The following is a 26,982-nucleotide window of genomic DNA, read 5'->3' on the forward strand; positions in this document are numbered from 1 at the left end:
CTTGAGAGAGATTAAAGAAGACACCAATATATGGAAATACATCTCATGCTCATGCATAGGAAGAATTAATATTGTCAAAATGGCCATCCTGCCTAAAGCAACCTACAGTCTCAATGCAATCTCTATCAAAATACCAAGAGCATTCTTCAACAAACTAGAGCAAATAGTTTTAAATTCATATGGAACCACAAAAGACCCCAAATAGCCAAAGCAATCTTGAGAAGGAAGAATAAAGCTGGGGGATTGAAGCTCTACTACAAAGCCACAGTAATCAAGACAATTTGGTACTGGCACAACAGACCCATAGATCAATGGAATAGAATAGAGAGTCCAGATATAAACCCATATATATATATGGCCAGTTAATATACAATAAAGGAGTCATGGATATACAGTGAGGAAATGACAGTCTCTTCAACAACTGGTATTGGCAAAACTGGACAGCTACATGTAAGAGAATGAAACTGGATTACTGTTTAACTCCATACACAATATAAACTCAAGTGGATCAAAGACCTGAATGTAAGTCATGAAACCATAAAACTCTTAGAAGAAAACACAGGCAAAAATAAGAAAAAGAAAACATAGTAAAAATCTCTTGAATCTCTTGAATGTTGCAGGAGCAACATTTTCCTGAACACATCTCTTCGGTTAAGGGAAACAAAAGCAAAAAATGAACAAATGGACTACATCAAACTGAAAACCTTGAACAGCAGAAGACACCACCAGTAAAACAAAAAGGCAACCTACAGTATGGGAGTATATATTCTTAAATGACTTATCCGACAAGGGGTTAACATCCAAAATATATAAAGAACTCACATGCCTCAACACCCAAAAAGCAAATAATCCCATTAAAAAATGGGCAAAGAATATGAACAGACAATTCTCCAAAGAAGAAACTCAGATGGCCAATAGGCACATGAAATGATGTTCCACATTGCTATTTATCAGGGTATTGCAAATTAAAACCACAATGAGATATGACCTCATACCAGTTAGGCTGGCCAACATCCAAAAGACAAGGAACAAATGCTGGCAAGGATGCAGAGAAAGGGGAACCCCCCTACACTGTTGGTGGGAATGTAAATTACATCAACAACTGTGGAAAGCAATATGGAGGTTCCTCAAAAAACTAAAATAGAAATACCATTTGACCCAAGAATTACACTCCTAGGTTTACCCAAAGAAAACAAGATTTCAGATTCAAAAAGACATATGCACCCCTAACTTTATCACAGCACTATTTACAGTAGTCAAAACATGGAAGCAGCGTGCCCATCAGTAGATGAATGGATAAACAAAATGTGATACATATACAAAATGGAATGTTATTCAGCCATAAGAAGAAAACAAATTCTACCATTTGCAACAACATTGATGGAGCTAGATATTATTATGCTCAGTGAAATAAGCCAGGCGGAGAAATACAAGTACCAAATGATTTCACTCATTTGTGGAGTATAAAACCAGCAAAACTGAAGGAACAAAACAGAAGCAGACTCAGAGACTCCAAGAAGGGACAAGCAGTAACCAAAGGGAAGGGGTGGAGAAGAGTAAGTGGTGAGGGAGTGAGGAGAGGATTAAGGGGCATTATGATTAGCACACATAATGTAGGGGGGTCATGGGGAAGGCAGTACAGCAGAGAGAAGATGAGCAGTGTTTCTATAGCATCTTACTACACTGAGAGCCAGTGACTGCAATTGGGTGGGGGTGGGGAGACTTGATGATATGAGTGAATATGGTAACCACAATGTTGCTCATGTGAAACCATTAAGATTATTTATCAATTATACCTTAATAAAAAAATTAAAAAATAAACTGGAGAGGCTTACCTAAAGTATAAAAACCTCTACCCAATCTAATCAAATAATTTATTTATGGAATATTAATTTGAAGGATTCAAAAAGTAATCTGAAAATCAAATTCATTATTCAAATTTTAAATTTCAGTTAATCACTTTACCCATTCTTTCTTTGCCTAACTTGAAATATAAAATCACTCTGTAGTTTATGGAAATATCACAAGGAAACAAAACAGAGATCCTTAAATTATTTCTCTGTAAATTAAAAATCTTTTCAAGTAATTGAATACTAAAACTTAATCCATTATTACTTGCAATCAGTAGCCTTACAAGTAATGCAGTTAATGTGAATTATCATAAAAGATTATAATGTAACAAATATATTTTGCTGGGTAAATGAATTTATTCAAACATAGTTCAGTTTTTTCTATTGGTCTAATAATTTGACTTTTATAGTTGTAATCCTCCCAAACTCTCTATTTTCTCCACTAGCAGATCAGTAGTTGGAGAAATTACATTTGCACAAAATACAATTTTGAAAAGGTATGGGGCAGAAGTAAGCAATGGGTAAAAAAACAGAAATGCTTTCTCTATGTGGTATTTATTTTCTGTGTAATCTAACATCTACATATGCTTAACTACCAAAAAAGTAATGTAACACAGACAGAATTTTTTTCACCTAATCTTACATTCTCACTAAAATGTAACCCAATAGATAAACCAGAAACTATCTTTCATACTGTTTAAAACAAAACACGGCTCTGAAATTAAGATTCTTGCAAGAGATTACTGAAAGGATACCTTAAGTGAGCATATATCATTAAGAATATTTGTCCAGTAATAAAATGGAAATTAGAAGTTATTTTAATGCAGAGCTATGAATTTGACAGGTAATTAGCAGTAATTACATCATATATAAGTGTTGTAAGTGCTGTAAGGGAAACATCAATGAATTGTATACAAATACTTTAATTTTAATAAAAATAACTTCTCTGCTTAACAATTCATACACAAGTATTTCATTTCCTTTTCAATTTTTCTATTATTTAATTTATTCTCCTCAACCAAGCCTTAGTCAACAAATTGTTCTGGAGATTCACGTCAATCCTTCACTTAACTTTGGCTCAGTTCATATGCTCAACAACCTTGGCAGTTAAGCCAGCCACCGAGCCAAAAGAACAAAATAAACAAATGTATATGAAAGGGGCAAAGATTTCTGGCAGAGGGATCAAAGTATGGATTTTTTACACAAATCAGGGCCAACCTACTCTACACCCTGCTGGAAGGGTATCCTACTGAAGAAATTGTGTGTGTGTGTGTGTGTGTGTGTGTACATATATACACATGAAATCTTTCAGTTTCTCATGTAAACCTAATTCAATGACTATTTTATCCAATTCTCTTTTTTATGGGGTCTTTTAGAAAGCATGCCATTGATTTACCAAATAAACATTCAGTCTGTGCAATATTTAATTATGTAATGGCAATACAATTGGAATATATAACTTTGAAAACAAACACAACTAACTCGTAATAGGCTTACAGTTGCATTCCTGGAAAAAAATATTGATACGTAAGTTTTCTATAGAAGAAATGAAGTTAGGGTTAATTTGGCAGGTTGGTTAGGTGGTATTTTATTAAGAAAGTTTCAACTGCAATTGGGACTACAATGTGAGAAATGGTAACATAAGCATTAGGCACACTATGTAACTAACAGGAATGGGAAGAACTCTACTTTGGGTAATCAGGGAAGATGTCTCTAAAGTATTGCAGATATTTTACCCATACCAATCTGCACGTAACTGAATACACTGGAAACCCATCTGAACTTTAAGCAACCTCCCCTACAAATTTACCAGTATAATAACATATCAGATGGAGTGATAAATTCTATACCAAAGATTTTCCCACTTAGGATGCTTTTGACAAATAGGAGAATTCTAGATAAAAGGAACATTTGTTGATGAACCTGTGTGTCAGACACTCTCAGTGGCCACCAACATGCTCAAAATTTTGGTACTCTGTACTCTTTCACCAAGAATGAAATGGCAGATAGGTCCTGATAGTATCTTGCTTTTGAATCACTTGTAGAAATAAATACATTCAATGGGAATAAATACATTCAATATGTAAGTGTTCCAAATGTTATTTGTATTCCCTAGCTAATTTTCAAGAAAACTGGGGCCACATTTAAAGTTGGAATTAGAAACAAAGGGGCAGATGACTCTACTTAGTAGAAGAATCTTTAAAATTTTTCACCCTTTTCTGAGAGACTCTTTATTAAAACAGTACAAAAACACAGCACATTACAACTCAAAAGTTTCAAATTAACTATCACCAAGGAAACTATAAATAGGGAAAAGGAGGTAAGTGCTATGTGTTATGACAGCTTAGTAATTTCTACTTATTTGTTTCTCAGGCAACATGCAGCAACAAAATAAGCAAAACAACTATTTTCACAAATGATGGTAAAATTATGTATTTTCTATTGATAAATCAGTATATTTTCATGTAACAACACTAACAGAATTTCTAAGCCCTCAAAGACTAGACCCTTTTGAATGTGCTGCCTTTGAGGCCTAGAAAGATTGGTACATTTACAATTGTACATTGACTTATCAGTAATAACTTTTTGGATTTAAAGAATATGGTCATACTTAAATTACCACCTTTGCCACAACAACAAAATTAACTTTATTCTCAAATAGTATACTCATGAAATTAAACTAAATCCTGATTTTTTGAAGAATATAACCAAAGATATAAGCTATAATAAGAACTTAAAGACACAAAATCCATTGTAAGGAAAATCAGCTGATACAACAAAGCTTACAATTATGTGTTTTGTCCCATTATAATTAGTAATGGGACAACCAAATCAATACTATGAAAATGAGAACATTTTAATACTAGTATATATCACCATTTAGCTAAGACAACCAGGCAAATTGGCAGATACTTAATAATGTTCCCAATAAAGAAGTCCTGTGTTTGCTTGTTCTATCATTCCTATCTTCCCTTAATATATCATGTTTATTTATTTTTTGCAGACTGAAAAAATCCATTTACATCTCACCTTAAAATTTGAAAGTGAAGTTTAATAATGTGAGTTTAACCATGTGAGTTTAATAATGATCCTGTTACTACTAAACAGGTAAACTTGGGGAACTGAGTAACTTTCTCTGGATTTTATTTTTCTTATTGTTTCTAATCTGTAAACTGAGAGGGATTTAACAGAATAACTCTAATTTCTCTTTCTGAAATGATTACCTCCATACTATGAAATCAGCACTAAATAGGTAGATTTTTTAACACTTCAATAAAGAATTTTTACCATCTTCCACTAAATTAGTGGCAAGTTATTTAATGTGCTTAGCAGTTTTTTTCTGAAAACAGGAACATGTCATTCTCCAAAATGGGAGTCAAATGAGGGTGAGCAACTCTTAACATTTTACCTGTTAACTTCTCACATTCACACATTCCTATGATGTATTTCTAGCAATGAAACAGGTGCTCCATCTAGTGGCCAATGAGGTAACTGCAGGCTTGCTGAAAAGCATAACAGTAGCTTGAGGAAAACTGATCCTTGTTTACAATGCAGCTTTCAAAATAACATGGGTATGACAAATAGAAGTCAGAATGCTGAGAAGTGAGAGATGAAAAAAAAACACAGCTTTTATTGGGAGACATACCTATTACCTAAGAAATGTCATGAAAATAACTTTCTTTAATGGTTTTTATTGTTCCTTTTAAGAATGTAAGGTAAGAGAGAAAATATGGTAATACAAACATGTAATTCACTTATTTTTTATAGTTACTCACCTTGAAGAAATGGCTTCAAATTTACTGTTTTATAATTTTTCTAACAAATTGTAGACCTAGCTTATTCAATTAAGTTCTTGGGAGAAAACGCCAAAACTTGAAATTACTAAATCTATTACATATAGTTGGTTAACCCAGAGTTATGCTATGTCACTGATTTCATGTTAATCCAATGTGCAAAATCTAAAAACACTAACATGTCTTTATTTTAGTTAGTGTAAGAATAACTATTTCAACTTCTAACTTCTAATCTATTTTAAGTAACTGGAACCATGATGCAATCTTTGGCAAATCTGATTAGTTTGGTTTGGCCTAAATACAAAGACTCATATTCCTGCTGTGATACTGCCAAGCCCAATCTTTCCACCCCTTCACATATAACAGGCTTCTAAGTTTTCTTCTCCACCTATTTGCAGGACTACAGAGAGAGAGGTCCATACCTGAAAAAGTTAGATTAGGAAAACTACTATTACATTAAAGTTTTCCTGGAAACATAGTTAATCCATGGAAGAAGAACTATTAGTATTTTAATACTAGATTTAGCAATCCTAAATCTATATAAAGCTCTAGATACATACATATTCGTAATAGCATTCAGTAACTTTAAAAAATTTTACAAATTAATAATCTAAAACAATAAATTGATAAAATAATGACATAGCCATTATTATGTTATAAGTAAAAATACCGTTAAAGAATTACTTAATGACTAAATAGATTTAATGACTAAGTATGATCAATGCCTATCTGAGAACAGGATCAATGTCTCAGTTACAGAATTCTTGAACTTAGTAATGGAAAAAAGTCCTTTCTCTTAAGAACTTGCATGCTTTCTCTATTCTGGTGATAATTTTGCAACTGAAAATATTCCTTTTATCTCTGATAAAAAGATGTTCATAGCTAAAAGTAAAGCTCAATCATTTGTGTGATTATTGTTGATCCATAGGACAGCATATTATTAATCACTTAACTATTTTTGTCAATTTTAAACTTGCATCAAAATAAAATACACTTAGCTAATCTGCTAATTTGAGAACTTGAAGGTTGTATTAAAAGAAATAAGAAGACTCTGGTATGCATATTAACCTTTAATAGTAATTGAGAAGAAACGTTAAGATTATAAATATCCAACTTATAGGCAAAAAGGGGAATGGGAAGGGAAGAAACAACATTCCATAATTAATGGTAGACCAATGAAAAGTAGGGCATCAACAACTGTATGCTTCTATTTTTTCTTGTCTTGTTCATCTATCATTTAATAATGTAGTAAGAAATGTACACCATTTTACTACAACTCTCAAAAGAGCCTATGACATTAAGCTTGTGGTTTTGTACAGTATGTGTAGCAATGTAAGCAAACCACTGCTTGAATATGTCTCAAGCAAAATTATTAGCACTGATCTCACACTTAAAAACCAACTTGCCAGATATTCTGGAAGATAAAGGGTCTTTATTACGTAAAAATGTCAGAAACATGAAAGTCAAACAAGAGCTGAAAACTGTTCTAGATGAAAGGAAAATAGAGACAGGACAACTAAATAAAGTAAAACATGCTGGCCTAGATGTTTCACCTCACCCACCCACCACCAAAGTACCAAAAATAATATTCGACAGACAAATGACAAAATTGGAAAATGGACTTCACATTAGTTTTCTAAAAAGGAATTTTACTAATTTCCAAAAGACTCTAATTTGTTCAGATTTTAAAAGGCCACTTAAAAAAATTCATTACCACTTTAACCAAAATAGGTAAGTATATAGGTAATTTACACTTACTAATATAATATGAAGTTGTGTTTTCCTAAAAAACAATCCATATTTACAATATTCTAAATGGTCATATTTAAATAATACATACTGTTTCTCACAAACTTAACATTAGACTACATCCCAAATTCCAAAGTATTTTTTTCTGATCATTGGAAACATAATCTAAAAGGCTGCCAAATATCTGACCTACTAATCTTAACTAAATTAATCACTTTACATTGACTTAGCCTAAATATTATTTAAAAATAATTTTTGTCACATTCAAATATAAAATCATCAATTCAATACAAAATAACAAGGTAACAGATGCAAGCACATAAATCTAAACCCTGGGAAAAGACATTTCTTTTACCCCAATAAAAAAATAACTGACAAAAGATCAACTATTCTTTCACATTAAATTTATAAAGCAGTTTCAAGATACAATATCTAAGTCTTCACAATTCTATACAGTTACTAAAATCACAGCTTACTAATCAATATACACTCTTACCAGAAAGTACACTTACATGAATAGATTGTTTTAAACAGTAAGAGTAAACAATATTGGATTTTACTTTTGACCCTGAACTTATTATGAAGATAAAAGCTCAGTATTATACAAAGATTGAATTTCAGAACAAAATAGAAATTTAAAAATTTTTAAGAAGCCACATATTTTTTAAATAAAAGGAATAATAAAATACTTTAAAACTTTAGAAGAAAATAGAGAAAAACCTAATCTCACTCTCTCCATTTTTCTATACAATCTAATATTAACATCTAAAATAGTTAAATGTTTATAGTTCCAAATAGTTAAACCAAGAAAATACATTGTGCACTTCACATCTACTTTCTAAAAAAGATGAATCTGATGTATCGACAGATGAATCTAAGAAAACTCAATCTAAATAATACATCACCCCAATATTTTTATGCAGAACTGCTGTAGATTAGGATATGGTATGTTCTGAGTAGTCTACATGCTGGCAGAGAACAGGGGCTGTACACCCCAATCTGAATGAGTTACATTTTGCAATCATCCAACTATGCATTTAAGCTGCTGTCAAACATTGAAATAGTCTACTTCAAGATTCATACCCATCACTGTCCTGACCATTCTTTCTCAAAAATCTATGTAAATGTGTAAATTTTGTTATCATGAGTAAAAATGTGAATAAAGGAGGACATAAGTAGAATAAACTATTGAAATTTTTAAAATAAATCTATAAAAGATGACAGTGTGAGAGGTGAGACAGACAATTCCTCCCCAAACCATATATAGTACAAAAATACAGTTAATACAAGTAGCCCTAAAACAGCAACAGGAAAGAAGACTGCACCAGACTGTACACAAACCTCACGAACAGAGCAGACCTCAAGAAACAGGGTAACGTACCAAAGCCTTGAACTGGCAGGACCCAAGCCCTTCCCCCACCCCAGCTCACCAGCGGGAAGAAGAGAAACGGAGTGGTGAGGATGTGGAAGCCTAGGACTGCTGAACACCCAGCCCTGGAGGCCTGCTTTGGACCACAGACCTACACTGTGTGGTGCTCTGGAGGCTGGTGGGGTTGGAAAGCTGGGAAAGGCAGAGTGCTTGAGAGACTGAGATATTGGCCGTTTGTGGAGGACGGGGATCCACATCCACATCTGGGACAAAGGAAAGGCAGGTGGTTTGAGAGACTTCCTAGAAGCGAGAGGGCTGCTGAAGGGGCAGGGTTTGCTACACGGGAGAAGGGATAGGTGGACAAGGTTGTCTGGCCGCACTCTGCACAGCAGGTTGGGAATATTGAGGAGCTTCAGGCGCTCAATCCCACTGCCTGGCTACTCAGCTCCGAGGACCCCCACTGTGAACTGCAGCCTGCTGAACCTCCCTTCTGGCCTGCTGGCATCTGGTGGAAAGCAGGCAGTCACTACACTGGAGTCAGGGCCAGCCAACAGCAGCTAGAGATGCCAAGCACAGAGGCTTACACCTGTACGCTCAGCCCACTGGCTCTAATACTAGAGATAGGCACTGCAGCCGGGAATCAGGAAAAAGCTCTTTCCTCCGCCCAGGCACTAGTGCTGCTTCCCTATGACCCCCAACCTCACTCTAGGATCTGAGCAGCTCCAGAGACTAGAGCTTCTGGGCACTAGAGGGCACCACATAGAATTATGAAATGTCAAAGGAACCTGGTTGAGATCAAAATCTCACAAAAACCAGAAAAAGGGCCAAATGAAACTGAACTCACCAATCTTCCTAAAAGACAGTTCAAAATTACTTCTATAAACATGCTCATTGAGGTACAGAAAAATATTCAAGAACTCAGTGATGAATTTAAGAAAGATATTCAATCATTAAGAAATTCCATATCTGAAATGAAAATACAATGGAGGGACTTAAAAACAGATTCAATGTAGTAGAAGAGACGGTAGATGGAATAGCTATTAGAGAAGAGGAATACAAAGAAGCTGAGGCACACAGAGAAAAAAGTATTTCTAAGAATGAAACAATATTGAGAGAACTGTGTGACCAGTCAAAATGGAACAATATCCGCATTATAGAGGTACCAGAAGAAGAAGAGAGAGAAAAAGGGATAGAAACTGTCATTAGGAGGTAATTGCTGAAAACTTCCTCAATCTGGGGCAGGAGATAGTCTTGCAAGCCATGGAGGTGCACAGATCTCCCAATACAAGGGAACCAAGGAAAACAACATCAAGACATATAATAATTAAAATGGCAAAGATCAAGGATAAAGACAGATTTTTAAAAGCAGCTAGAGAGAAAAAAAAGATCACGTACAAAGGAAAACCCATCAGGCTATCATCAGATTTCTCAACAGAAACCTTACACACCAGAAGGGAGTGGTATGATATATTTAATGCAATGAAGCAGAAGGGCCTCAAACCAAGAATACTCAACCTGGCAAGGTTATCAATTAAATTTGAAGGAGGGATTAAACAATTTTTAGATAAGCAAAAGCTGAGAGAATTTACCTCCCACACACCATCTCTACAGTGCATTTTGGAGGGACTGCTATAGATGAAAGTATTCCTACGGCTAAACAGATGACACAAGGGGAAATAAAACCACAGTAAAAGTAGAACAATTAATTACTCAGCAGATGCAAAATCAAATCAACTACCCTCAAAGTCAATCAAGGGATAGACAAGGGTACAGAATATGATACCTAAAATATAAAGAATGGAGGGAAAAAAAAAGGAGGAAAAGAAAAAGAACCTTCAGGTTGTGTTTGTAATAGCATACTAAGTGAATTAAATTAGACTGTTAGATAGTAAGGGAATTACCCTTGAACCTCTGCTAACCACGAATCTAAAGCCTGCAATGACAGTAAGTACATACCAATAAACAATCCCCATAAAAGTAAATGGTCTGAATGCACCAGTCAAAAGAAATAGAGCCACTGAATGGATAAAAAAACAAGACCCATCTATATGCTGCCTACAAGAGACTCACTTCAAACCCAAAGCAATACACAGACTGAAAGTAAAGGGATGGAAAAAGATATGTCAGGCAAATAATAGGGAGAAAAAAGCAGGAGTTGCAGTACTTGTATCAGACAAATTAGATCTCAAAACAAAGAAAATAACAAGACAGAAACAGGGACATTACATAATGATAATGAGGTCAGTCCAACAAGAAGATATAACTATTATAAATATCTATGCATTCAACAGAGGCTCACCTCCATATGTGAAACAAATACTAACAGAATTAAAAGGGGAAATAGAATGGAATGCATTCATTCTACGAGACTTCAACACTCCATTCACTCCAAAGGACAGATCAACCAGACAGAAAATAAGTAAGGAGACAGAGGCACTGAACAACATATTAGAAAAAATGGACCTCACAGACATCTACAGAACAATTCATCCAAAAGCAACAGGATACACATTCTTCTCAAGTGCAAATGGAACATTTTAAAGAATAGATCATGTAGTAGGCCACAAAAAGAGCCTCAGTAAATTCAAAAAGATTGAAATTGTACAAACCAGCTTCTGAGACCACAAAGGTATGAAACTAGAAATAAATTACGCACAGAAAATGAAAAAGCCCACAAACACATGCAGGTTTAACAAGATACTCCTAAATAACCAAGGATCAATGACCAAATAAAAACAGAGATCAAGCAACACATGGAGACAAATGACAACAATATTTCAACACCACAAAATCTGTGGGATGCAGCGAAGCTGTGCTAAGATGAAACTATATTGAAATACAGGCCTACCTCATGAAAGAAGAACAATCCCAAATAAACAGTCTAACCTCACAATTAACGAAATTAGAAAAGGGAGAACAAATGAGGCCCAAAGTCAGTAGAAAGAGGTACATAATAAAGATTAGACCATAAATAAATAAAACTGAGAAGAATAAAACAATACAATCAATGAAAGCAAGAGCTGGTTCTTCAAAAAAATAAACAAAATTGATAAACCTCTAGCCCGACTTTTCAAAAATAAAAGAGAGTTTTGCACACCTAAACAGAATGAGAAATAAGAGAGGAAAAATCACTAAGGACACCAAAAAAATACAAAAAATGATGGGAGAATACTATGAAGAATTATGTGGTAACAAACTGGATGACCTAGAAGAAATGGACAAATTTCTAGAAAAATACAACATTCCAAGGCTGAACTAGGAAGAAACAGAAAATCTGAACAGACCAATTACAAGCAAGGAAATTGAATAAGTAATCAAAAAACTACCTAAGAACAAAATCCCTGGAACAGATGGTTTCACTGCAGAATTTCATCAAACATTTAGTGAAGACCTAATACCCATCCTCCTTAAAGTTTTCCAAAAAGTAGAAGAGGAGAGAATACTTCCAAACTCATTCTATGAGGCCACCATCACTCTAATACCAAAACTAGGCATAGATACCACAAAAACAGCAAACAACACACAAATATGCCTGATGATCATAGATGCAAAAATACTCAACAAAATATTAGCAAACCGAAAACAAAAATACATCAAGAAGATCATCCATCATGATCGATTGGTTCATCCCAGGGATGCAAGGATGGTACAACATTGGAAAATCCATCATCATCATCCACCACATCAACAAAAAGGACAAAATCACATGATCATTTCCACAGATGCTGAAAAAGCATTCAACAAAATTCAAAATCTATTCATGATAAAAACCCTCAACAAAATGGGTATAGAGGACAAGTACTTCAACATAATAAAGGCCATATATGACATACCCAATGCAAACATTATACTTAACAGTGAGAACCAGAAAGCTTTTCCTTCAAGATTGGGAACAACACAAGGATGCCCACTCTCCCCACTTTTATTCAACATATTTCTGGAGGTCCTAGCCACAGCAATCAAACAACACAAAGAAATAAAAGGCATCCACATTGGTAAGGAAAAAGTTAAACTGTCCTTGTTTGCAGATGACATGATATTGTACATAAAAAGTCCTAAACAATCTACTTCAAAACTACTAGAGCTAATACATGAGTTGATCAAAGTTGCATGATACAAAATTAATACACAGAAAGCTGTTGCATTACTATACACTAACGATGAACTAGCAGAAAGAGAAATTAGGAAAAACATTCCATTCAAAATTGCATGATAAAGAATAAAATACCTAGGAATAAACCTAACCAAGGCAGTGAAAGACCTATACTCTGAAAATTACAAGACACTCATGAGAGAAATTAAAGAAGATACCAATAAATGGAAACACATCCCGTACTCATGGATAGGAAGAATTAATATTGTCAAAATGGTCATCCTGCCTAAAGCAATCTATAGATTCAATGCAATTCCTATCAAAACACCAACAGCATTCTTCAAAGAACTAGAGCAAATACTAAAATTCATATGAAACCACAAAAGACCTCAAATAGCCAAAGCAATCCCGAGAAGGAAGAATAAAGCAGAGGCAATTACGTTCCCTGACTTTAAGCTCTACTACAAAGCCACAGTAATCAAGACAATTTGGTACTGGCCCAGGAACACATCCATAGACCAATGGAACAGAATAGAGAGCCAGATATAAAACCAAGCATATATGGACAATTAATTTATGATAAAGGATCCATGGATATACTATGGGGAAGTGACAGCCTCTTCAACAGCTGGTGTTGGGAAAACTGGACAGATACATGTAAGAGAATGAAACTGGATCATTGTATAACCCCATACACAAAAGTAAACTCAAAATGGATCAAAGACCTGAATGTAATAAATCATGAAACTACAAAACTTTTAGAAAAAAACATAGGCAAAAATCTCTCAGATATAAACATGAGCAACTTCTTCATAAACATATCTCCATGGGCAAGGGAAACAAAAAGCAAAAATGAACAAGAGGGACTATATCAAACTAAAAGACTTCTTTACAGCAAAGGACACCATCAGTAGAACAAAAAGACATCCTACAGTATGGGAGAATATATTCATAAATGACCTATCTGATAAGGGGTTGACATCTAAATATATAAAGAACTCACACACCTCAACAAACAAAAAGCAAATAAGCCAATTAAAAAGTGGGCAGAGGAGCTGAACAGACACTTCTTCAAAGAAGAAATTCTGATGGACAACAAGCACATGAAAAGATGCTCCACATCGCTAATCATCAGAGGAATGCAAATTAAAACCACAATGAGATACCACCTCACACCAGTAAGGATCTCCACCATCCAAAAGACAAACAACAACAAATGTTGGCGAGGTTGTGGAGAAAGGGGAACCCTCCTACACTACTGGTGGGAATGTAAATTAGGTCAACCATTGTGTAAAGCAGTATGGAGGTTCCACAGAAAACTAAAAATAGAAATACCATTTGACCCAGGAATTCCACTCCTAGGAATTTACCCTAAGAATGCAGGAGCCCAGTTTCAAAAAGACATATGCACTCCTATGTTTATCGCAGCACTGTTTACAATAGCCAAGACATGGAAGCAACCTAAGTGTCCATCAGTAGATGAAGGAATAAAGAAGAAGTGGAACATACACACAATGGAATATTATTCAGCCATAAGAAAAAAACAAATCCTACCATTTGCAACAACATGGATGGAGCTAGAGGGTATTAAGCTCAGTGAAATAAGCCAGACAGAGAAAGACAAGTACCAAATGATTTCACTGATCTGCGGAACATAAGAACAAAGCAAAAACTGAAGGAGCAAAACAGCAGTAGACTCACAGAACCCCAGTATGGATTAACAGTTACCAAAGGGGAAGGAGCTGGGGAGGATGGGTGGAAGGAAGGGATAAGAGGGAAAAAGGGGCATTACGATTAGCACACATAATGTATTGGTGGGGGCATGGGGAAGACAGTATAACACAGAGAAGACAAGTAGTGATTCTATAGCATCTTACTACACTGATGGACAGTGACTGTAATGGGGTATGTGGGGGGGACTTGATAATAGGGGGAGTCTAGTAACAATAATGTTGCTCATGTAATTGTACATTAATGGCACCAAAATAAATAAATAAATAAATAATAAAAACAAACCTACAGATTCAGACTTAAATCTAATTAGCTCTGTTTTTTGGGGGGGCAGTAACTGTTTCTTAGTCTCTAAATAAAACATCTAGCTATTCTTATTTAGGAAAAGAATACATTTCTTGAAAGATAATTTCACAATCAGGGTAAGAAATAAACTATTTTCAATTGATAATCAGCATATTGGTAAATACCTACGGCACTTTTATTACTGAACTTATAGGAATTAATACTCTTTTTAAGTACCTATAGACTAGAATAATTAATTTACCTTTCTTCAAATTACTATCAGCTGAAATTTTAGTGTTTAAGAAAAATATTAAAACACATAGCAGCTCAATCAACCATATTTAGATCAGAATATGAGCATGAAGCTGCTAGCCTTTGCCTTGTCATTTTCAGTTATAGGTTATTAAATGAAAGAAATGTACTTTCACAAATTAAAACAAAGAGATGAAAACTTTTATACTGTGTTCTAGGATAAATGACTACATAGTATCAAAGTAGGGGTTCCAAAAAACAACTAACTACTTCAAAAACAATTTTTAAGAAATACATCCACCTGGAGCTAGTGAGTATTATGCTCAGTGAAATAAACCAGTTGGAGAAAGAGAAGTATCAAATGATTTCACTCATCTGTGGAGTATAACAATGAAGAAAAAACTGAAGGAACAAAACTGGCAAACTCACAGAACCCAAGAATGGACTAACAGTTACCAAAGGGAAAGGGAATGGGGAGGATGGGGAGGAAGGGAGGGATAAGAGGGAAAAGGGGGCATTACGATTAGCACACATAATGTAGGGGGCTAGGGGCATGGGGAAGGCACTATATACAGAGAAGACAAGTAATGATTCTATAGCATCTTACTACGTTGATGAACAGTGACTGTAATGGGGTATGTGGGGGGGACTTGATAATAGGGGGAGTCTAGTCACCATAATGTTCAAGTAATTGTACATTAATGATACCAAACAAAAATGCATCCATCAAACTCACACCTACATATGTAGGGAAGAATAATACATCAAATATTTCAATTAAACCTTATTGTTGAAACTCATAATGATAAAATAAGTAAACAAAAGATTTCATTAAATAATTTATTTCAGAAAACTAACCACAGGGTGACTTACCTGAATCATTTCGTAGATAAGATGACATAGCAGGGATAAGGCAGGACTGACTGAGAAGCTCTAGAAGTACAGAAGGAAGGGCATTACTGTTCTGTCCTCTACTCTCATGAGATGACTGAGCTTCTCCATTTACTGCACAACCCACAGGATTTATATAACTTGCAAGTACCTAAAAATAAAAATTGGATTTAAATTGGATTTTAGCATCATATACTTTAAAAGCCCTTATTTTATGTTACCCAATTGAATAACAAGAGTATTTTTTTCAACTCAATCAATGTCTGTGTTTTAAAAGTAAGACACTTGAGGAGGATTAAAGATGGCAGCATAACAGGTGAGATGGAAACATCCTGCCAAAACCACATCTAATATGAAAATACAGCAAATACAACAAATCCTGAAAGAGGATCAGGAAAGAATGCTGTGGCAGACTGCCTAAACCTGGGGAAATCAGCAGACCTCAAGGAAAAGGATAAAGTACCAAAGCTGTGATCTGGAGGGACCTAAGTCCTTCCCCCACAACAGCTCATGAGCAGGAAGAATAGAAATGGAGATGGCAGGGGGTGGAGGCCTAGAAATGCTGAACATCCAGCCCTGGAGATCTGCTCTGGGAGCACAAACCTACATTAAATGATGCACTGGTGATAAGTGAAGTTTGAAAGCTAAGACGGGTGGACCACTTAAAGACACTGAGATTCCAGCCGCTTGTAGAAACAGGGATCCACATCTGGCCACTCTGGGATAAAAGAAAGCCAGGCAGTCTGAGAGACTTCCTAAAAGTGAGAGGGCTGCTAAAGGGGCAAGGACTGAACAGAGCTTGTTGCTCTGGAGAAAAGACATGTGGGCAAAATTGTCTGGGCACACTCTACCAAGCAGGTTGGGAAGTTTTAGGAGCGAAAGGCATTCCATACCCCTGGCTGGCTACGCAGCTCTGAGGCCTCCCACTGTGATATGCAGTCTGCCGTAACTTCCTCCCAGCCAGCAGTGGCTTCCAAATCAGCTGCCCCTGCCATTGAACCGGACTAGCTATAGGGCAGCCACTCCCACAGAAGATACAAGTGCAAAGCGTAAAGCCTTCTCCCTGAGTGCTTGGCCCACTAGCCCTGGCAGTGTAGACAGGCACTGCAGGCCAGGAAACAGGAAAAACCTCTTTCCTCCTGACAGGCAACAGCGCCCGCTCCCCTGCGAATGCTGCCATCTTGTCAGGGGTTGAGTAGCTCCAGAGAGTAGAGATTCTGGGCGATAGAGGGCATCACCTACAAATTCGAAACATCAAAGGAACCTGGTTCAAACCAAAATCCCAAAAACATCAGAAAGAGGGCCAAGTGAAACTGAAATCATCAATCTTCGGGAAAGAGATTTCAAAATTAAAATCATAAACATACTCACAGAGCCACAGAAAAATATTCAAGAACTGAGGGAGGAATTCAGGAATGAGACACAACATTCAAAATACAGTATCTGAAATGAAACATACAATTGAGGGATTTAATAGAAGACTAGATGAAGTAGAGGAGACAGTAAATGAAATAGAAATTAGAGAACAGGACTATAAAGAAGCAGGGGCAGAGAGAGAAAAAAGGATCTCTAGGAATGAAAGAATACAGAGAGAACTGTGTGACCAATCCAAATGGAAGAATATTCACATTATTGGGGTAACAAAGGAAGAAGAGAGAAAAATGAATAGAAAGTGTCTTTGAGGAAGTAATTGCTGAAAAATTCCCCAATCTGAGGAAGGAAATAGTCTTTCAGACCATGGAAGTGCACAGATCTCCCAAAACAAGGGACCCAAGGAAGACAAAACCAAGACATAGAATAATTAAAATGGCAAAGATCAAGGATAAAGACAGACAATTAAAAGCAGCCACAGAGAGAAACAAGATCACATACAAAGGGAAACCCATCTGGCTATCATCAGACTTCTCAGCAGAAACCTTACAGAAGGGAGTGCCATGATATATTTAATGCAATGAAGCGGAAGGGCCTCGAACCAAGAACACTACATCTGGCAAGATTATCATTTAAATTTGAAGGAGGGATTAATCAATTTGAAGATAAGCAAAAGCTGAGGGAATTTACCTCCCACAAACCATCTCTACAGTGTATTTTGGAGAGACTGCTATAGATGGAAGTGTTTCTAAGGTTAAATAGCTGTCACCAGAGGAAATAAAACCACAGTAAAAGTAGAACAGTTGATTACTAAGCAAACGCAAAATTAAATCAAATACCCGCAAAGTCAGTAGACGGATAGACATTGAGTACAGAATATGATATCTAATATATAAAGAATGGAGGTGGAATAAAAAAGAACCTTTGGACTGTGTTTGTAAAAACATACTGAGTGAGTTAAGTTAGACTTTAGATAGTAAGGAAGTTATCCTTGAACCTTTGATAACCAAGAATCTAAAGCCTGCAATGGTAATAAGTACATACCTATTGATAATCACCCTAACTGTAAATGGTCTGAATGCACCAATCAAATGACATAGAGTCACTGAAGGATAAAAAAACAAGACCCATCTATGTGCTGCCTTCAAGAGACTCACTTCAAACCCAAAGACATCCACAGACTGAAAGTACAGGGATGGAAAAAGATATCTCATGCAACTAATAGGGAGAAAAAAACAGGAATTGCTTTACTAGTATCAGACAAAATAGAGTTTAAAACAAAGAAAGCAACAAAAGACAAAGAAGGACATTACATAATAATAAAACAGTGAGTCCAACAAGAGGATACAAACATTATAAATATTTATGCACCCAGGAGGCGGAGTAAAGATGGCGGCGTGAGTAGAGCAGCGGAAATCTCCTCCTAAAACCATACATATTTTTTAAAATATAACAAATACAACTCTTCCTAAAAGAGAGACCAGAAGACACAGGACAACAGCCAGACTACAACCACACCTGCGAGAACCCAGAGCCTTGCGAAGGGGGAGAGGAAGGCCACAAACCAGCAAGAATGGACATTCTCCCAGCTGACACAAGTGCCAACTCCACACAACTATCTCTACTGCCATGAAAAGGCAGAAAAATTTGATACAGACCAAAATCACAAAGTCAACCCCTGAGAAGGAGATAGACCTAAACAATCTTCCTGAAAAAGAATACAAAATAAAGGTCATAACCATGTTGACGGAGCTGCAAAGAAATATGCAAGAGCTAAGGGATGACGTCCAGAGGGAGATTACAGAAATGAAACAATCTCTGGAAGGATTTATAAGCAGAATGGATAAGACGCAAGAGGCCATTGATGGAATAGAAACCAGAGAACAGGAACGCATAGAGAAGCTAAGCAAAGACAGATAAAAGGATCTCAAGAAATGAAACAATATTAAGAGAACTGTGACCAATCCAAAAGGAACAATATCTGCATTACAGGGGTACCAGAAGAAGAAGAGAGAGAAAAAGGGATACAAAGTGTATTTGAAGAAATAATTGCTGAAAACTTCCCCAAACTGGGGGAGGAAATAATGGATCAGACACACGCAAGTACACAGAACTACCAACAGGAGGGTCCCAAGGAAGACAACACCAAGACATATAATAATTAAAATGGCAAAGATCAAGGACAAGGACAGAGTTTAAAAGGCAGCTAGAGAGAGGAAAAAGGTCACCTATAAAGGAAAACCCATCAGGCTATCATCAGACTTCTCAACATAAACATTACAGGACAGAAGAAAATGGCATGATATACTTCATGCAATGAAACAGAAGGGCCTTGAACCAAGAATATTGTATCCAGCGTGACTGTCATTTAAATATGAAGGAGGGATTAAACAATTTCCAGAAAAGCAAAAGTTGAGGGAATTTGCCTCCCAGAAATCACCTCTACAGGGTATTATAGACGGACTGCTCTAGATGGGAGCACTCCTAAGACTACATAGATGTCACCAGAGAAAATAAAATCACAGCAAAGAAAGGAGACCAACCAAATACTAACTAAAGGCAAAAAATAAAATCAACTACCCACAAAAGCAGTTAAAGGAAACACAAAAGAGCACTGAATAAAACAACCAACATATAAAGAATGGAGGAGGAGGAATAAGAAGGGGGAGAAATGAAGAATCACTAGACAGTGTTTATAAAAGCTCAATAAGTGAGTTAACTTAGACAGTAAGATACTAAAGAAGCTAACTTTGAACCTTTGGTTACCACGAATTTAAAGCCTGCAATGGCAATAAGTACATATCCTTCAAAAGTCACCCTAAATGTAAATGGACAGAATGTGCAAATCAAAAGACACAGAGTAACAGAATGGATAAAAAAGCAAGACCCATCTCTATGCTGCTTACAAGAGACTCACCTCAAATCCAAAGACATGCACAGACTAAAAGTCAAGAGATGGAAAAATTTATTTCATCCAAACAACAGGGAGAAAAAAAGCAGGTGTTGCAGTACTAGTATCAGACAAATAGACTTCAAAACAAAGAAAGTAACAAGAGATAAAGAAGGACATTACATAATCATAAAGGGCTCAGTACAACAAGAGGATATAACCATTATAAATATATATGCACCAAACACAAGAGCACGGGCATATGTGAAACAAATACTAACAGAACTAAAGGAGGAAAGAGAATGCAACGCATTCATTTTAGGAGACTTCAACACGCCAACCCCAAAGGATAGACCCACTGGACAGGAAATAAGTAAGGACATGGAGGCACTGAACAACACACTAGAACAGATAGACCTAATAGACATCTATAGAACTCTACATCCAAAAGCAACAGGATACACATTCTTCTCAAGTACACATGGAACATTCTCCAGAATAAACCACATATTAGGCCACAAAAAGAGCCTGAGTAAATTCCAAAAGATTGAAATTCTACCAACCAACTTATCAGACCACAAAGGTATAAAACTAGAAATAAATTGTACAAAGAAAACAAAAAGGCTCACAAACACACGGAAGCTTAACAACATGCTCCTAAATAATCAATGGATCAACGACCAAATTAAAATTGAGATCAAGGAATATATGGAAACAAATGACAACAACAACACAAAGCCCCAACTTCTGTGGGACGCAGCGAAAGCCGTCTTAAGAAGAAAGTATATAGCAATCCAGGCATACTGAAAGAAGAAAGAATGATCCTAAATGAATAGTCTAACATCACAATTATAGAAACTGGAAAAAGAAGAAGAAGTGAGGCCTAAAGTCAGCAGAAGGAGGGACATAATAAAGATCTGAGTAGAAATTAACAAAATTGAGAAGAATAAAACAATAGAAAAAAACAATGAAACCAAGAGCTGGTTCTTTGAGAAAATAAACAAAATAGCTAAGCCTCTAGCCAAACTTATTAAGAGAAAAAGAGAATCAACACACATCAACAGAATCAGAAATGAGAATGGAAAAATCACGAAAGACTACACAGAAATACAAAGAATTATTAAAGACGACTATGAAAACCTATATGCTAAAAGCTGGAAAACCTAGAAGAAATGAACAACTTCCTAGAAAAATACAACCTCCCAAGACTGACAAAGGAAGAAACACAAAAGTTAAACAAACCAATTATGAGCAAAGAAATTGAAGCGGTAATCAAAAAACTACCCAAGTACAAAACCCCCAGGCCAGAAGGATTTACCACGGAATTTTATCAGACATACAGAGAAGACATAATACCCATTCTCCTTAAAGTTTTCCAAAAAATAGAAGAGGAGAGAATACTCCCAAACTCATTCTATGAAGCCAACATTACCCTAATACCAAAACCAGGCAAAGACTCCACCAAAAAGAAATTTACAGACCAATATCCCTGATGAACGTAGATGCAAAAATACTCAATAAAATATTAGCAAACCGAATTCAAAAATATATCAAAAGGATCATACACCATGACCAAGTGGGATTCATCCCAGGGATGCAAGGATGATACAACATTCGAAAATCCATCAACATCATCCACCATATAAACAAAAAGGACAAAAACCACATGATCATCTCCATAGATGCTGAAAAAGCATTCGACAAAATTCAACATCCAGTCATCATAAAAACTCTCAACAAAACGGGTATAGAGGGCGAATACCTCAACATAATCAAGGCCATATATGATAAACCCACAGCCAACATCATACTTAACAGCAAGAAGCTGAAAGCTTTTCCTCTGAGATCAGGAACAAGACAGAGATGTCCACTCTCCCCACTGTTATTTAACATAGTACTGGAGGTCCTAGCCACGGCAATAAGACAAAACAAAGAAATACAAGGAATCCAGACTGGTAAGGAGGAAGTTAACTGTCACTATTTGCAGATGACATGATATTGTACATAAAAAACCCTAAAGACTCCACTCCAAAACTACTAGAACTGATATAGGAATACAGCAAAGTTGTAGGATACAAAATCAACACACATAAATCTGTGGCTTTCCTATATACTAACAATGAACCAATAGGAAGAGAAATCAGGAAAACAATTCCATTAAAAAGAATAAAATACTTAGGGATAAACCTAACCAAGAAAGTGAAAGACCTATACACTGAAAACTATAAAGCACTCTTAAGAGAAATTAAAGAGGACACTAACAAATGGAAACTCATCCCATGCTCTTGGCTAGGAAGAATTAATATCGTCAAAATGGGCATCCTGCCTAAAGCAATCTACAAATTCAATGAAATCTCTACCAAATTACCAACAACATTCTTCAACGAACTGGAACGATTAGTTCAAAAATTCATATGGAAACACCAAAGACCCCAAATAGCCAAAGCAATCCTGAGAAAGAAGAATAAAATGGGGGGGGGATCTCACTCCCCAACTTCAAGCTCTACTACAAAGCCATAGTAATCAAGACAATTTGGTACTGGCAAAAGAACAGAGTCAAAGACCAGTGGAACAGATTAGAGACTCCAGACATTAACCCAAACATGTATGGTCAATTAAGACATGATAAAGGAGCCATGGACATACATTGGGGAAATGACAGTCTCTTCAACTGATGGTGCTGGCAAAACTGGACAGCTACATGTAAGAGAATGAAACTGGATCACTGTCTAACCCCATACACAAAAGTAAATTTGAAATGGATCAAAGACCTGAATGAAAGTCATGAAACCATAAAACTCATAGAAAAAAACATAGGCAAAAATCTCTTGGACATAAACATATCTCCCTGAGCAAGGAAAACAAAAGCAAAAATGAACAAGTGGGACTGCATCAAGCTGAAAAGCTTCTGTAGAGCAAAGGACACTATCAATAGAACAAAAAGATACCCTACAGTATGGGAGAATATATTCATAAATGACAGATTAAATAAAGTTTTGACATCCAAAATATATAAAGAGCTCATGCACCTCAACAAACAAAAGGCAAATAATCCAATTAAAAAATGGGCAGAGGAGCTGAACAGACACTTCTCCAAAGAAGAAATTCAGATGGCCAACATACACATGAAAAGGTGCTCCACATCCCTAATCATCAGAGAAATGCAAATTAAAACCACAATGAGACATCACCTCACACCAGTAAGGATGGCTACCATCCAAAAGACAAACAACAACAAATGTTGGAGAGGTTGTGGAGAAAGGGGAACCCTCCTACACTGTTGGTGGGAATGTAAATTAGTTTAACCATTGTGGAAAGCAGTATGGAGGTTCCTCAAAATGCTCAAAATAGACATACCATTTGACCCAGGAATTCCACTTCTAGGAATTTACCCTAAGAATGCAGCAGCCCAGTTTGAAAAAGACAGATGCCCCCCTATGTTTATCGCTGCACTATTTACAGTAGCCAAGAAATGGAAGCAACCTGAATGTCCATCAACAGATGAATGGATAAAGAAGAGGTGGTACATATACACAATGGAATATTATTCAGCCATAAGAAGAAAACAAATCCTACAACTTGCAACAACATGGATGGAGCTAAAGAGTATTATGCTCAGTGAAATAAGCCAAGCAGAGAAAGACAAATACCAAATGATTTCACTCATATGTGGAGTATAAGAACAAAGAAAAACTGAAGGAACAGAACAGCAGCAGAATCACAGAACCCAAGAATGGACTAACAGTTACCAAAGGGAAAGGTACTGGGGAGAATGGGAGGGTATGGAGGGATATGGCTGGGGAAAAAGAAAGGGGGTATTATGATTAGCATGTATAATGTGGGGGGTGGGGGAAAGGGGAGGGCTGTGCAATATAGAGAAGACAAGTGGTGATTCTACAACATCTTGCTACGCTGATGGACAGTGACTGAAATGGGGTTTCTGGGGGGGATTTGGTGAAGGGGAGAGCCTAGTAAACACAATGTTCTTCATGTAATTATAGATTAATGATAACAAAATAAAATAAATAAAAATAAATAAATCTATGCACCCAACACAGGAGCACTTATATATGTGAAAAACATCCTAACAGAATTAAAGGGGAAAATAGAGTGCAATGCATTCATTCTAGGAGACTTCAACCCACCACTCAATACAAAGGACAGGTCAACCAGACAGAAAATACATAAGGAGACAGAGTGAACAACACATTAGAACAGAAGGACCTAACAGACATGTACAGAACATTCCACCCAAAAGCAGCAGGATACATATTCTTCTCAAGTGTACATGTAATATTTTCCAGAATAGACCCACATACTAGGCACAAAAAGACCTTCAGTAAATCCAAAAAGATTGAAATTGTACAAACTAGCTTCTCTAATCACAAAGGTATGAAACTAGAAATAAATTACACAAAGAAAACAAAAAAGCCCACAAACACATGGAGGCTTAACAACATGTTCGTAAATGATCAATGGATCATTTAAAAACAGAGGTCAAATTAAAACAGACATCAAGCAATATATGGAGACAAATGAGAAAAATAAGTCAACACTGCAAAAAATCTGTGGGACACAGTGAAGGCCGTGCTATGAGGCAAGTATACTGCAATATAGGCTTACCTCAGGAAAGAAGAACAATCCCATATGAACAGTCTAAAGTCACAATTAATGAAACTAGAAAAAGAATAAATGAGGCCCAAAGTCAGTAGAAGGAGGGACATAATTAAGATTAGAGCAGAAATAAATAAAATCAAGAAGAATACAATAGAAAGAACCACTGAAAGCAGTAGCTGGCTTTTCGAGAAAATAAACAAAATAGATAAACCCCTAGCCAGACTTATCAAGAAAAAAAGAGAGTTTACACACCTAAACAGAATCAGAAATGACAAAGGAAAAATCACTATGGACACCATAGAAATACAAAGAATTATTACAGAATACTATGAAAAATTATATGCTTACAAACTGGATAACCTAGAAGAAGTGGACAACCTTCTAGAAAAATACAACCTTCCAAGACTGACCCAGGAAGAAACAAAAAATTTGAACAGACCAATTACCAGCAACAAAATTGAACTGGCAATCAGAAAACTACCTAAGAACAAAGGTCCTGGACCATATGGATTCACTGCTGAATTTTATCAAACATTTAGCGAAGACCTAATACCCATCCTTTAAGTTTTCCAAAAAGTAGAAGAGGAGGGAATGCTTCCAAACTCAATGTAGGAGGCCAGCATCATTCTAATACCAAAACCAGACAAAGACACCACAAAAAAAGAATTACAGACCAATATCCCTGAATACTCAACAAAGTACTAGCAAATCGAATTAAAAAATACATCAAAAAGACCATCCATTATGATCAAATGGGATTTATTCCAGGGATGCAAGGATGGCAAAATATTCAAAAATCCATCAACATCATATACTGCATCAACAAACAGGACAGAAACCACACGATCATATCCATACCTGCTGAAAAAGCATTCGATGAAATTCAATATCCATTCATGATAAAAACTCTCAACCCTATGTTTATTGCAGCACTATTTATAATAGCCAAGATATGGAAGCAACCTAAGTGTCCTTCAGTAGATGAATGCATAAAGAAGTGGTACATATACACAATGGAATACTATTCAGCCATAAGGAGAAAACAAATCCTACCATTTGCAACAACATGGATGGAGCTTAAGGGTATTATTTTCACTGAAATAAGTCAGGTGGAGAAAGACAAGTACCAAATGATTTCCCTTATTTGTGGAGTGTAACAGTGAAGCAAAACTGAAGGAACAAAACAGCAGCAGTCTCCCAGACTCCCAGAAGGTACTAGTGATTACCAATAGGGAGGGTTGGGGGAGGGTGAAGGGGATTGAGGGTATTATGATTAGTACACATGATGTAGAGGGGGTCATGGTATAAGACCGTGTAGCACAGAGAAGACTAGTGACTTTGTGGCATCTTACTGCACTGATAGACAGTGATTTCAATGGGGTATATGGGGGGGAATAATATGGATGAATGTAGAAACCACAATGTTTTTCATGTGAAACCTTTATAAGTGTGTATATCAATGATACCATAATAATCAATCAATAAATAAAAGAAATAGATTTTTCTTTACATTTTCGAAACAGGAGGATGTGTTTTGCATGATGGTGCAGAGTATATAACCAGACACAGAAGCAATGAACCTAAGAACACAAACTTAAAAACTTAGTAGCAACTCTGGTATTACATATTTTATTGAACAGATTCATTTTATAGTTTGAGTGATAGAATCTTAGAATTTTATACAAGAATGAGCCTATAACTCTACAGTTGCAGAAAATCATGCTCAAAGACTTGGCCAATTTTAGTAAATTACTTGATGCAGGAACAAGCTAACATTTAGGCACCTCCCTTCTCCCCTTTGTGGTAATAAAGACTTTCTACGCTAGTTCAACTTGCCTGATTCTAGAAACGTCACAGAACAATGTGACAAAGATGTGTGTGTGTGTGTGTGTGTGTGTGTGTGTGTGTGTGTGTGTGTGAAGAAAAGAAAAGGAAGGAAACAAAACATTTTTTCAGAGTTCAGATACAGCACTTTACATGAGATGATAAGTAGAAAACACGATATGATACATTTTCCAATTATTGAATAATTTCATCCCTGTCACTTTCCTTTCAGTAAAGATGGTAACTGAGAGGGAAGAAATTTAAGA

The 26,982-nt window shown here is 36.0% G+C and overlaps 1 protein-coding gene across 19 annotated transcripts in view; it reads right to left on the reverse strand.

Moving 5' to 3' along the window:
- Positions 1–26,982, reverse strand: part of BIRC6 (baculoviral IAP repeat containing 6) — a 285,292-nt gene that overhangs the window by 75,177 nt on the left and 183,133 nt on the right. For all 19 annotated transcript variants that reach the window (XR_008995888.1, XR_005033811.2, XR_008995886.1 and 16 more), the window contains one exon: positions 15,997–16,165. Coding sequence is in view for 15 of the 19 variants with exons in the window: in XM_036931659.2 (XP_036787554.2) it covers positions 15,997–16,165 (169 nt within the window). In the remaining 4 variants the exon portion in view is untranslated. The remainder of the gene's footprint in view (positions 1–15,996; positions 16,166–26,982) is intronic.

This window comes from Manis pentadactyla, chromosome 2 (genome assembly GCF_030020395.1).
Source record: "Manis pentadactyla isolate mManPen7 chromosome 2, mManPen7.hap1, whole genome shotgun sequence".
In the NCBI taxonomy this organism is placed as follows: Eukaryota; Metazoa; Chordata; class Mammalia; order Pholidota; family Manidae; genus Manis; species Manis pentadactyla.